The sequence below is a fragment of the Spodoptera frugiperda genome, chromosome 8 (assembly GCF_023101765.2).
Source record: "Spodoptera frugiperda isolate SF20-4 chromosome 8, AGI-APGP_CSIRO_Sfru_2.0, whole genome shotgun sequence".
Classification (NCBI taxonomy): Eukaryota; Metazoa; Arthropoda; class Insecta; order Lepidoptera; family Noctuidae; genus Spodoptera; species Spodoptera frugiperda.
In genome coordinates this window covers 2,386,350-2,399,284 of record NC_064219.1, presented here as the reverse complement: position 1 = coordinate 2,399,284, position 12,935 = coordinate 2,386,350, and the positions used below count along the sequence as shown (strand labels likewise).

The window sequence follows — 12,935 nt, the reverse complement described above, 5'->3', positions numbered from 1 at the left end:
GAAAGAACGATATAAATTGAATGGAAAGGAGCAAAGAACGTTACCACGCCCTCAAGTTGAACGAGTATACTCGTTCATATTATTGTGCTCTATGCTAGTATGTTCAATCCAGGTTGGATTATCCATCCCATTCAAATTTGAATTGAAATAATTTTACTGAAACTAGGGCAAGATCAACGATAAATCAACATTAAGTTGTAAAAAATACAAAAGAAACGCCTTTCAAAATTCTAGGTTCATTTTCATTCAGCCTCTTCGTCATCTATGTTACTGTCACTGTCAAAGTAGTCAAAAAATCTAAAAGTCAAAACCAGCCAAAATATCAGCTGTAAAAATATAAATAAAAGAAAATAATGAAAACTTAATTGTCAATTCCCAAAAATAATAAGAAAATGTACAATAAGATTATATTTTTTTACAATAATGATGTACATAAATCAGTGATGTTGAGTTGAAGAAGTTTATTACTCTTTATTTTTGTTATTGTTATATAAGTTTCAATAATTTACATTATTTTATTAGATAGATGATATAATTTTATGAAAATGTGTACAATACCACCCCCGCCTCCACCACCAACACTACCCAACATCAATTCTCCGACAAATGTGCAGAAAAATGGGCAAATAAACGAACCGAGCTTTGATCCAGAAATATGTACTTGGGCCTCTGAGCACCCGGAATTGAGAGAAGCTTGTTTTAAAAACAGGATCTGTTATGAGAAACCACCTTTCGCGTATAAGTATAGATATTTTGAGTCTATAATGCAGATAGGTCCGACTTGTGGCTTAGTTGCTTTGTCAATGGCAGTGAATGGAGAGGCATCACCGGACGAACTGTTAAGTATCGCGAAATTAGAAGGTTATACAAGTAACGGAGAGATGTTCAGCTGCAAGAATATGGTGAAACTGACTGAGAAAGCGTTCAGTTTAGCAGAAATAGAGGGAGTTTCCTGTACATTAAATAAGGGTGGTCTGTATAGCTCGGAGACTATAGAGAGACTTCTCAATGGTGCTGTTCTTTTAGTTCCGTATCCTTTTTACAAATGTTATACATTAATTTTCAATATTTATTGCACAATATTATGACATTAATTTCTTATTCTACTTTATAAAGCAGTCTTATTTAGGCCTTTTTTCAAGGGGGAAAATCATCCAATGAGTGTCAGACTCCTACTAAAAACCACCCTGTTCCTACTCCTACTTTTTGAGCTAGAGCCCCGGTAAATCCGCTGCAGCTCTGGATTCTTATTTAGGCCTTGGGGTTGCCTACTTATCTATGATGTTTCTTCTTTTTGGCAAACTTTGAAGTAGTCAGAAAACATATTAAAGTTAATTTTATTGTTTAACTTCAATGTGATATTTCTGACAATTTATAAAGGTGCACCATTGTACTTGATATAATTTTGATAAGATTATATTTCATTGTGCATAATCACATTCTCTTTAACTCTAAAACCAGATATGACGCTGACTGCAATCACTCACCATGTCTAAAGAATGGTCACACAGCTCATTGGGCGATAGTATGCGGCATTATCATCGTAAACCACCCTGGAGAAGACTACATCAGTGATCAGAAAAATATCTATGTACTATGCAGACATGGCAAATCCAAATATCTATCAGCCTGGAACTTATATGATCTTGCACAGAGTAACAATAATCTTTACGAGTTTTCCCCCAAAAAGGGGGCTGATGGCTTAGTCTATGTCCTCCCTGAGGGCGGTATAGGAGGGGAGAATGGATTGAGGGACCAATTTTTAATATTTGAAGGTTACTAAATATGTTAGAATAAGCACAAATGTTTGAAGCATGTCTCCTTCCTGACTATTTTCTTGATCACATCCATAATAAAAGATTCTTATTGCACAAAATCTACACCTGGATACTAAATGCAAGATTTAATATAATTAAATATTTCAATTCTGTGTCAGTCACCAGTGTATGTTAGCAGAGGATTTGCAATTTAATTTTATTGAAATACTCAATTCTATTTAGCACCTGCGACACAGGGTGTTTAATTAAGACTTTTCTATGCAATAATAATTTTGTTACTTTTAATTCAGTCTTGTATCTTCAAAAAAGCTTTTCTTTTGACAACAATATCTTTTAAGTAATTTATAATTAATATTAAGTCATATTATGACAACTATGAGTCTACTACGGCCTAATGGAAGCTTTGATGGTGAATGTCCACTCATTTTATTTAAGTTAATTATTTATAATTTTGATATTTTATTATTATTCTGTTGTATATTTGTTCAAGGGATTGTTGTACTGTTACAAGTGTGTGATCTATAAAAACATAATATATGTGATTAGGTATACATATTAATATGTATTAATAAAAATTGTGTAGTTACCAAAAGGACATTATTATGTCGTATTTATTTATTTACGTCTAAACTATTGTTGATTTAAACAAATTGTTAATAAATCAAATAAATTAATTTATTAAAAAAGAAACTCATGTGTTTTAATGCAAAATGTTTATTTGTACAATAAATACAAATTATACTTGCAAATTATGATAAAATAATAAATCTCATCACATTACTTAAAAATATCGTAATGAAATCATATTATTGATGACTTACTGCCATACTCAGAGACATTTAATGATTACTCAAACTATATCTTAGTAATGATTTTGTTCAGTAAACAATTGCTAAGGACTGGGTAAAGTAACGATTAAACGACTCTGAGTACGACGTTTACAAGTCAAAATTAAATGAACATTAAATTCTCAAGAAATGTTTACATTATTGCACAGTCTGTGTTGCATTAATGCAAATAATGCATTCTTTTTTAAATAGTTATTGTTGGAACATAAATGTAAGATATTTTTGTACTAATTTACTCAACCTAAATGAAATTCCCGTAGCACTAATATAAGTTTGTTTGGCCATTGTAGATATACATTGGACATAACAATTTGTGATGATTAGTTTTATTTTATACAAAGTAATACATTAATACACGATGACGATGGCTTCTAAAGTCCATTTGTGAAATAAATATTTATTAATTTCATTGTAATACAGAAATGTGCCAAATGAATTCTCAGTCAGCAGTAATGAGATCAAATAATAGTTTTTTTTGGCGGGAAACTGTTACCACAGATGTTATAAGGTCACAGAGTGTTTATGGCTACAATAATGTTGTGCCTTCGACTGATTTCCCGCCATTTGACAAAATATTTTACAATTAATAAAAATCTTAAACATGCTAACACTTGTATGATTAAATTTTAGTATGGAGATTTACATAAATATATTATTTTTAATCAATAGTTAAAATTTTTAACATTCCATAGTAATAACTGTATTTTATTGCACAGATGTTCAATTATTTTCTTTTCACTGCATTCATTTTAAAACTCCATTACTATAATTTAATCATAAGCAAGAGTAGCATGTTTGATAAAAGTAATATAATGAATTAAAACGAAATAATGAATTAATACTTAATAATTAAAATATAATGTCATTATAATGGATTCGTTTGGCTAAGCCGATAACGAAAGCATGGGAGACTTATTGTACAGATTTTTTATAGGCAAACAGTAATTGAACATAGGCAGGATCTAGCTATAGACCTTAAGTACATGGAAATAGAGAAGAAAATATAATGTTATTTTTTTATTTCATTTTGTCAGTCAAATATCAACCTTGAGCTGGTATTATATGGTTTATTTTTGCTTGATATGACATACAAAGTACTTAGGCTTTAGCCTCAAACCTAAGTTTCAACTAGTATTTGCCTATAGATCGTTTTGTAAGAATAGTAGCAAAATAATCAATCGATAATTATGGTTGCGACAAGATTCTTCAGCCAAGGAAATATATTTTCCAATATCTTTATTTTAGCTACTATTCCTACGATGATAGAACAGAATTTTGCATGACATGAACGTATAAACCGGATAATTTTTGGTATACAAAATTTAGAGATGCGTTAATCAACATAATATAGGAAAAGAAAGTATTTCATCGCTAGGTACAACAATACAAAGAAAATTATTATTTTATCCGCAGATTTTTTTCCACCAATTAAAGAAAATTAGAATATTGCTATCTTTATCACACATATGTAGAAAGAAAGAGACAATGCGAACCTTAATAAATTAAAAATTCTGTCCCTTTCATACTCTATACTAAAGAAAAGGACAGCAATACCATAAACAATTTTCAAATTGGTAAATGACACGTTAAGTTTAAAAGGGATCAAATACATTTAAATTTAAAATTGGCCAATATGTCTCCGTACATAAAATTAAATAATATTACAACATATATATTATATAAGAAATAATAAACATGGCTAATACTATTACATTTGTATACAGGCTGTCATTGAATTTATAAGTGATAATTTCAACCAAAGTATACCAACTCGGCGCTTACTCTTGAAACCAATCTCAATGTCATGCCTTTTATACCCGAAAGGGTAGGCAGAGGTGCACTTGCACATTACGGCACTTAATGCCACTGTACAATGTACATTGTATACCCACCTTTCACTATTTAAACATTGAGAGCGCGTTCGGTGCTCTGATAGGCGCGAATGACCAACCAATTAGAGCGCCGAAAGCGGTTCCCGTTACTGTACCCACGGTGGCATTTACTCAAGTTTTTGACACTTGGTAAGATTTACAAATAATTGTAAATTATCCATACTTGTTTAATCATTATTCTTTATCAACGTAACAGTTATCTCACATATCTTTAGTAGAATCTTAGTTAAAATGATCACTTACAAATTGAACCACACCTGTATATATAATTTGGATTACATGTAATACGAAACTTGTCTACCTGGCATAATTCTTTGTGGAATATTAGAAAATACGGGGCCTTCCTATACGACCCGAGAATATTAACGATAAAAGTTAGTCCGTACTTTATTTTACATAGTTATATGTATAACATAGAAGCGACTTGATATGATACACAGATATATTGTAAGTTAATTTATTTGTCAAAATATTTCTTTATAATAATTTTGTTTGAAGAAAATTGTGTCAGTGTACGTACATTTGTTTGTTCAAGCTCAAGACCGGTCGCAATAGAGGACTTCTATGGACGCAATCTGCCCCAACTAGGGGAATTAGGACATTAAGTCAAGTAAGTCTCGTTTGTTTGTTGTAACAATCTTCTAAAACAGCTCGACTGATTTTAATGATATTGTGTTCAAAGTCAAAGCATTTATTTCAATTAATCCATTATACAGACGCTTTTGTCCGTCAAGCTAGGTGTTCATTGCAAAATATAGAAGAACGAGCAAGACTCTCGCTACAATATCTTCTGTATACCAGAATTTACAGTAAATCTACAGCGATGACTAACCAGAAAACGTCTCTAGGACTGAAATCAGTAGACTAGATGTGAGAAGAAATATTTTGACAAATATAAAACCAAACGTTACTGCGCAAAGTTAATAGTAAAACTGTTATTGAGACTATTTTACATCTGATGTGCTGTTCTAACATATTTCTTGTTCATTGTTTATTACAATACGCAGATATTTGACCTTGACATCCATATTATTACGTTAATTTCTCAACTTTTGATATTTTTTAAATGCATCAAATGATTCTCCTGCCTTGGGTGAGGCGAGAAAGAGTGTCAGGCTTTCACTGACAAGAAACCATCCAGTACCTACTCTTATTTCGAGTCTGGACCCCGATAACTCGCTCAGTTATCTACAGATCCGGTTAGTAACTTTTGATATTGGCTTTGTTAGATATAATGTGACTTTCACTATACTAAACATTACTACACACTGGTCACAGTTCTAGATTTGGTGTATTAGATTTCTGAATATTTGAAACCATTTAAAACTCCAATAATAATACTTTCTACTAATAGAGAGTGTATTTTGATGGCTGGACACTATTGTCCACTATACTCAGAAACAGTTAGAACAGCACACGAAAAAGATCGAATAAGTATACTGTTAGACATTAAAATGGTAAACAGGCCTACTGCTATTTAAATACGACTTATATTAAGAGCGTATATTTAAATAAAAACGTGTTATTATTGTGAAAAAAGCGTATAATACGCGAGCTATTGTCACAGTTATCCGTGGGAGCAAACACGCCCTACAAATGGCTTCATAGACGCTAGTCCAACGAGTAGACAAGTATTGACATAATAAGTCGCATATATGTAACGTCTAGTGGGCTTAGTACGAGTGACCGGAACGTTACCGCGTTAAGCCGTCTTGATTGGTTAGTTCAATCAAACTGGCCAATCAGAGCGCTGAACGCATAACGTTGCGAAACAATCTCTTACTAGGCCCTCAGTTCATTCATTCGTTTAACTAGCGTTCAAAAGCCACTTGGATTAGGGAGAGAGCAGTAACATAAGCCTTCTAAATATAATTTGATCTAAGATTGATAGTAAAGCGCTAATTCCCGAAATACTGTAAAATCCTAATAGTACTTTGCGGAACATAATCAGTTTGTTGCTAAATATCAGATACATTGCAAATTTTACTTCATGCAACTGGGAATTGAAGCCAAAATCCAGTAAAAGCTGTATGCCTGCGCAAGCGCATGTTCGGATTATCTTAATTTATACGAGCTAAATTTATTTTGGCATTTTTTTCTAAACACACACTCCAATAAGCTTTACTCATTCAATTTTAAACTTTGCAACACTGGAATAGAAATCAAATTTCAATACTCTATTCAACAATACCACGAATATACTTTTTGAAGCAGATATTAATATTAAACGCCTACTTTAACCACGATAATAGATATAACTTTAATTTTATAGCATAATGTCGATATGTCAATATATTAAAACGATATATAACTTGAAATAGTAGATCTAAGATCAAAATATTTGGAAGTCCCATGTTACTGATGGCTACCGTCTCGTTATTCAAACGCCTTAGTCATAAATGTCGAATAATTATTAATTTTGGCTCTAACAACATGTCTAACATCGATAAAATGTATTAATAAAGAATACACGAGACGTAAAGCCTTATACGATATCAATTTCAGCGAAATCCCACATTGGAACCTATCTTTATACATTTAAAGTTCAAATTCGTGTAAGATGACGTAGAAACTGTTCGTAGACTGACATTCTTACTCACACAGCCATATTATCAGAGTAACACACAGCTATACCTAAGTATTACACGTAGTATATGTAAAGTTTGAGAATATATAACTAACTCTATGATATCATGAAACAGTCGTTCACCTGCGGGTTACCTAACGCCCTCTACTGTTAAACTACAAAATTAAACTAGCCCAAATAGAAAGTTTCCAAATTGGCTCGGAATTAATTTCGAATTTTTCAGGTTCAAAATACTAAAAATTTTGGCTTGTTCAAGTAAATCGAAGACATCGTTCAATCTATGCAAGTATAAGCGATCAGGAAGATTTACAAATAACCTCTAATACTTGTTAAAATTAATCAAGTTCACGTAAAAATCTACATTTCATTCGAAACTTCATCGTTTGCCGTACAAAATTATAAATGTTGACAACGCATTGTTAGCTGCGCTTATGTAAAAAATTACACAAAAATATGACTTGCAACAACGCGTTTCCATTGCCTTAGGATATTAAAAAAAAAAACTGCATTCACGAATCACAGATCAAAAATAAAATCGCGCACAACACTGGAACCGAATCTACGTTGATATGTGCCGACGATACTCGCTCCAGTAACACTACGCTATCACTGTCTCCTCACGAACCGACGCCCGACACACTAATATCGGAATTCGGCGAAATTTTGGCTACACGTAAGCTTATATTCGTTGAAAGTACACACACACTCATGCCAAGCTCACACACACACGCACACTAACTTATATTACATACACATATTGGAAATGTCACGAACCATTATTCTCGATATATACTGAGTACACAGATAACGACTACATTATAATATATTAAATACGATAACTAATGAATGAATGACTATGACGATACAGTTAACGCTTGAGCCCGCATTATGTAGCTTGAATCGCGGCACGAGCCATACAGCATGCGGGTATACGGCCAGCTATATACTACAGGAATACATCGATATATAACGAACTCAAGGTACATAACACAAGGCGAGTCCTACGCTATAATCATGGCAGCTTGACAGCTTAATAAATAAACGTTATACGATACATTTGTCGGTACGCAAGACTAAGTTTAGAGCCTCATTTCGTAGCTTCGCTGAGTGCTTCCGAGCGGGGCCGGAGATGGCGAGCGCTAGACAGGCCTGTGACGCCCAGGGACCCGAGGGGCCTGCAAAATAGTAGCGGGGGAATGGGCGCCGGGCCCCTACGACTCCGGCGGCGCGAGCGGGGCCCCGCACGTGGCCACGGGGAAGGTCTTGACGTGCGTCTGCCACTGGGTGGACAGCTGGAAGAACTTCACGCCGTTCAGCTCCGTGCCGTCTATGTATACTGCGGACAAATACATGCAATTATTAATAATGCACTATACATACATGTATATTGAATATCTACCATAACTACATAGCAATAAGGTTTACCTTTGAGCGGCACGTTATGCGAGCTCTTGGCGGAGCATATAAGCCGCGCGACCCCGTCCACGGTCTGCGCGCGCCCTACTTCAGCCTCGCCCGTCTTCTCCTTCTTCTTGCCCAGCCGCATTACTGGAATTAATATGTATTCATATGTTTCAAATGTTATTAAAAATATGCGCTATAATGATTCCCTAGTGTTATTAAACTAAGTCTTACGTCAGTCTAGGAAGTAAAGTTAAATTAATATACTCTAGTTTCGCAAAATTTTCTTGTCAATGTAAGTAAAGACGCAAACAGATCAATGCTGGAGAGCTACGCTTCAGCACGAATGTACCAACCCGACCGGAGTGATACTATGACCTCATAGAAAACACCAAAGGATTGTGTTCTGAGGTCCAATTCTCGCCTTGCCCTGTATCTTTCTACCAACCTACCAAAAAGCCCTTATCGTTTACTTCCTTATCATATAAAACATAATACTTCTAAATATTATAGTTCTCAATCTGAAAAGAAAATGAATACTAACTCTTTTGCTTCTTCTCCTTGGTGAGGTAGGTGATGCTGAGGTGCGCGTTCTGCCGCGTGACGTGCAGCGCGCGGAACGACGCCTTCACCGTCACCTTACTGTCCGTGCCGTCCGGCTGACGACCTGGCACCTAAAGGAATAACCATAATTATCAATAATTAATCATTTAATTTCTAACTGAATTGTTTACAGGTGACTTCGAAAAGAAATGACAATATGTGGTAAAGGGCATATTTTACAGATAAGAACTATTATACAAGTATTGTGTTTAGCTTCAGTCGAATAAAGTTCCGTTTAACCACTAAACTTTTCAACAATAATAAAACAAGAGATTATCTAGAAAAAATAGTTAATGACCAATTTATAGAAAATAATCAGAATAATAATATAATTCAATAAAACAATGTCATACCAGCCAATAATCCAACTGCAGCTCAAGTGGTTCAGTCCTTGCGAGTAGGGGTAGCGGTAGAGGGGTAGAGGTGAGCTCCGTCATGTGGGGGGCCACGTGGGGGTGGGGGGCCGGGGTAGCGGGAGGAGACGCTCGCGCAGGGGGTGAACCACCTTCTTCCAACTCCAGGGAGGATACTCCGCCCTCACTGCAACCTACTCGGACTTCCTGTGTTGAAAATAATAAAAAAATGAGTAAGATTGTTTTTGCAGATGTGTTACATAATGAAACGTCGGATAACGAACCACTCAACAACATATGCACAAATAACGCAATACCGTAGCCATGCAATCTCAAATAATATGAAATCTCGTAAAGCACGCAAAAATGTGCCGTTCATTTTTGCTTAATTTGAAAATCAAAGTGGACTATCCTTCATAATCCAAGTTTTTTTAAAGAATTAACTACATAATATTTTTTATGTGTAAAGTATCATTAATTATTTCACAAACCAGTCTAAATTGACCTGTAACTAGTATAAGTATATTACCGCAATGAAGGGCACGAATGTCTGGCTGGCGTCCTCGTCGCCCGACTTCTCTCTGTACGCCACCATCGCCTCGCCGATCGGCACGTTGTTCACTGGACCGATGCTGTTCAGATACCTACAATATAAGGTACATTTTTGGTATATTTTTAATAATGATTCCTTTGTAAAATAGTGAAAAAGTTATCAGGAAAATGCTAAAACATTTTTATGGTCTCAGTAATCCATTTTTAGAGAGATTAATCAAGACTTAGACATTTAACAAAAAATATTTTGTCACTCGTCACGCTCTCGTAAATCATGATTATGAGCCCACATTGGTTCGAAACTAATCGAGCATTCTCGGACAGATTACGTAAAATAGTTGCAAATATTATTACAATTTCGTACATCTATTATATCTAGTCAATCAGTTAAAAATAGGACCTTATATATTTATCAAAAATAGCCCTTAATCATATTGAATAAGTTTCAATTTCCAACATACCTGCCGATCCTGGAGGACATTTCAGCGACATCGGGCGCGGAGCCCTCGGCGGCTCGCTCGCAGATGGTGGCCCAGGAGTCGCCCGTGAACAACGACGCGTAGCCGCCGTCCGACGCCGCCAGGTGGCGCGCTATCACGCTGGGGCCTAGAGATTTTAAGGTTTGAGAGAACTGTTGTTGAACAATTGGGGAGGCCTATGTCCAGCAGTGGACTGCTATAGGCTGATGATGATGATGATGATGATGAGAACTGTTACTTGTGTCTTAAATGTAGTTAATGGGATATTGGATTTAGATTTGTACAGTTTTCTGCCTTTGACATAAAAAAACCGCCTTGAAAACAGATTTATAAAAACGTAATGAGTAAGTCAAGTTTCGAAAACATTTGTAAATGCTGCACAACCGACTAAAGTAAGCAAGTAAGGGTCGATTAACTTGGTATACAGTCCCTGAAAAGTTTAAGAGAAATTGCAACCTACGCGTATTTAGAGAAAACAAAATGCAGTGGTTACTCTAATAACCTTTCGTACCCATGGGGTACTTGTAACAATAGACTGCAATGCATCAAGTATATGAAATATGAATATGATCGCTATAACTGACCTATAGGCACGATGTAGAACCGCAGCGTGGGCGCGTCGTGCGGGCGGCGCGCGCCGAGCTCTGCGTGCGCGCGCAGCGCCGCGCTGGCCGCCGCGTCCCCCCCGCATATTGCCACGCGGATACACGAGCGACGGGACCCTCTGTAAATTACAATATTATTTTAGGACTAGCTACTTCCGCGCGGTTTCACCCGCTCTGCTTGGCTCCTTTTGATTATAGCGTGATGTTTTATAGCGTATAGCCTTCCTAGATAAATGCACTATTCAACAAAAAAAGAATTATTCAAAAAATTATTCAAGACCCGTAGTTCCAGAGATTAGCGCGTTCAAACAAACAAACAAACAAACAAACAATCAAACAAACATACTCTTCACCTTTATAATATTAGTATAGATTCAGAAAAGTACCTTAATAATTACTTCATTGGCCGTGATTTTAGAGGTGTTTCATAATATTTGTGTTTTACTTTTTACGTAAAATTGCGTGTGCTGCATGAAGTCGTTACTACTACAATACTATACTAGCTTCTGCCACTGCCAGCGTCTCTCGCTCGCATTCTCACAGCATAAATAGTAGCGTACACGTTATTACGGATCACAATCTCAAAAAAAGACCACAATTACCTCTGTTCCCAATTTCATTCCGAACCTTTCAGCCGTTTTGACGTGATTGTGTAACAAACATACATTGCTTTCGATTTTATAATGTAATGTCTTAATACTCAAACGCTACTCAATTTTAAGACGCTCTCAAGACTAGTTCCGTCGCAATAAATTCTTTATAAAACGAAAGAGATAGCACGATATTTAAGTACAACCTAAAATTGAATAGTATTTCAGTATTCTGGCGTAAGACAAGTGTTAACATTAACTAAGTTTTATAACGCATGCTGTGCTTACCTGTAAGAGATTGTTACACAAATATTTGTCTTATATTGAATGTATTTATATTTCTATCGTGTAAACAATTGTTGGTGAGCCAAATAAATAAAATAAAAAATAAAAAAGTAAGGTGTACTTACTGCTTGGCCCTAGATATGAGCGCGTGCAGCAGCGGGCGCGGGTCGGGCGCGGGCGAGCTCGCTGGCGCCCGCCAGCCGGGACACCTGCTCCGCCCATGTACGCCGCGGCTGGAATGTGTGACAAAAGTTTTATTTCCCGCCAGCTCCTCGCCCGCCAAGCCGGGACACCTGTTCCGCCCATGTACGACTAGTGAAGGAATAGCCTTTAACAGTTTTTTGTTGGCAGTAAAAGGCTTAAACAGCATCATCAACATATCATTTACATGACGTTCTTTACTCAACTGTCATCGATTAAACTCCAAATTAAAACGTCATTATATGAGCCACGAGACGTCCACTGTAAAACATTATGCTTCTCCCAATGAATTACAGAGACTTACAGATCAAAATAAAAGTAAGTTGTAAATAGTTGAAAAATAACAGTAAAACGACTTTGAAATCTGGAGTCTTGAGTATGTAACATGTCTCCAATCAACATCATCGTATCAGCAGCAAGATGCCTGCTAAACTAAAAATTAATTTAATAATTTATTATCGAAGGTTACCTCTAAAGTGGTGGGGCTCTGTGCGGGCAACTCGTGCGCAGAGAGCGGCCTCTCGGCGCCCACTACGAGCGAGTTCTTCTTGCGCGTGACCCCGCCCCCCGGTATAAGGTTGCCACCGCTCGTCGCACTACGAAATAACCGGGACCGCTTGTCCTCCTGCAATAACCAGATTATCTTAAATACCGTAATAACCCACTAAATATATAAGGCGGAATTAGATGCATAAATATTATGTAAAGTTTCAAAAGCTATGGCACTTATTTATCAATAGCGCATATTTTTAATTTAAATT

The 12,935-nt window shown here is 35.9% G+C and overlaps 2 protein-coding genes across 2 annotated transcripts in view; one reads left to right on the top strand and one right to left on the bottom strand.

Moving 5' to 3' along the window:
• The first annotated feature begins 143 nt into the window (after window positions 1–143).
• Window positions 144–2,468, top strand: LOC118275539 (UPF0692 protein CG33108). Its single transcript, XM_035593542.2, has 2 exons — window positions 144–1,030; window positions 1,462–2,468. The coding sequence occupies exons 1-2, from the start codon at window positions 540–542 to the stop codon at window positions 1,781–1,783; spliced, it is 813 nt and encodes a 270-aa protein (XP_035449435.2). The 5' UTR covers window positions 144–539; the 3' UTR covers window positions 1,784–2,468.
• Window positions 2,469–2,476: 8 nt separating this feature from the next.
• Window positions 2,477–12,935, bottom strand: part of LOC118275536 (phosphofurin acidic cluster sorting protein 1) — a 141,953-nt gene continuing 131,494 nt past the window's right edge. Inside the window, 10 exon segments of the mRNA XM_050695471.1 lie at window positions 2,477–8,441; window positions 8,531–8,653; window positions 9,051–9,180; window positions 9,463–9,669; window positions 9,992–10,106; window positions 10,476–10,620; window positions 11,078–11,217; window positions 12,099–12,149; window positions 12,151–12,206; window positions 12,644–12,799. Of these exon segments, the coding sequence (XP_050551428.1) occupies window positions 8,317–8,441; window positions 8,531–8,653; window positions 9,051–9,180; window positions 9,463–9,669; window positions 9,992–10,106; window positions 10,476–10,620; window positions 11,078–11,217; window positions 12,099–12,149; window positions 12,151–12,206; window positions 12,644–12,799 (1,248 nt within the window). The 3' untranslated portion in view covers window positions 2,477–8,316.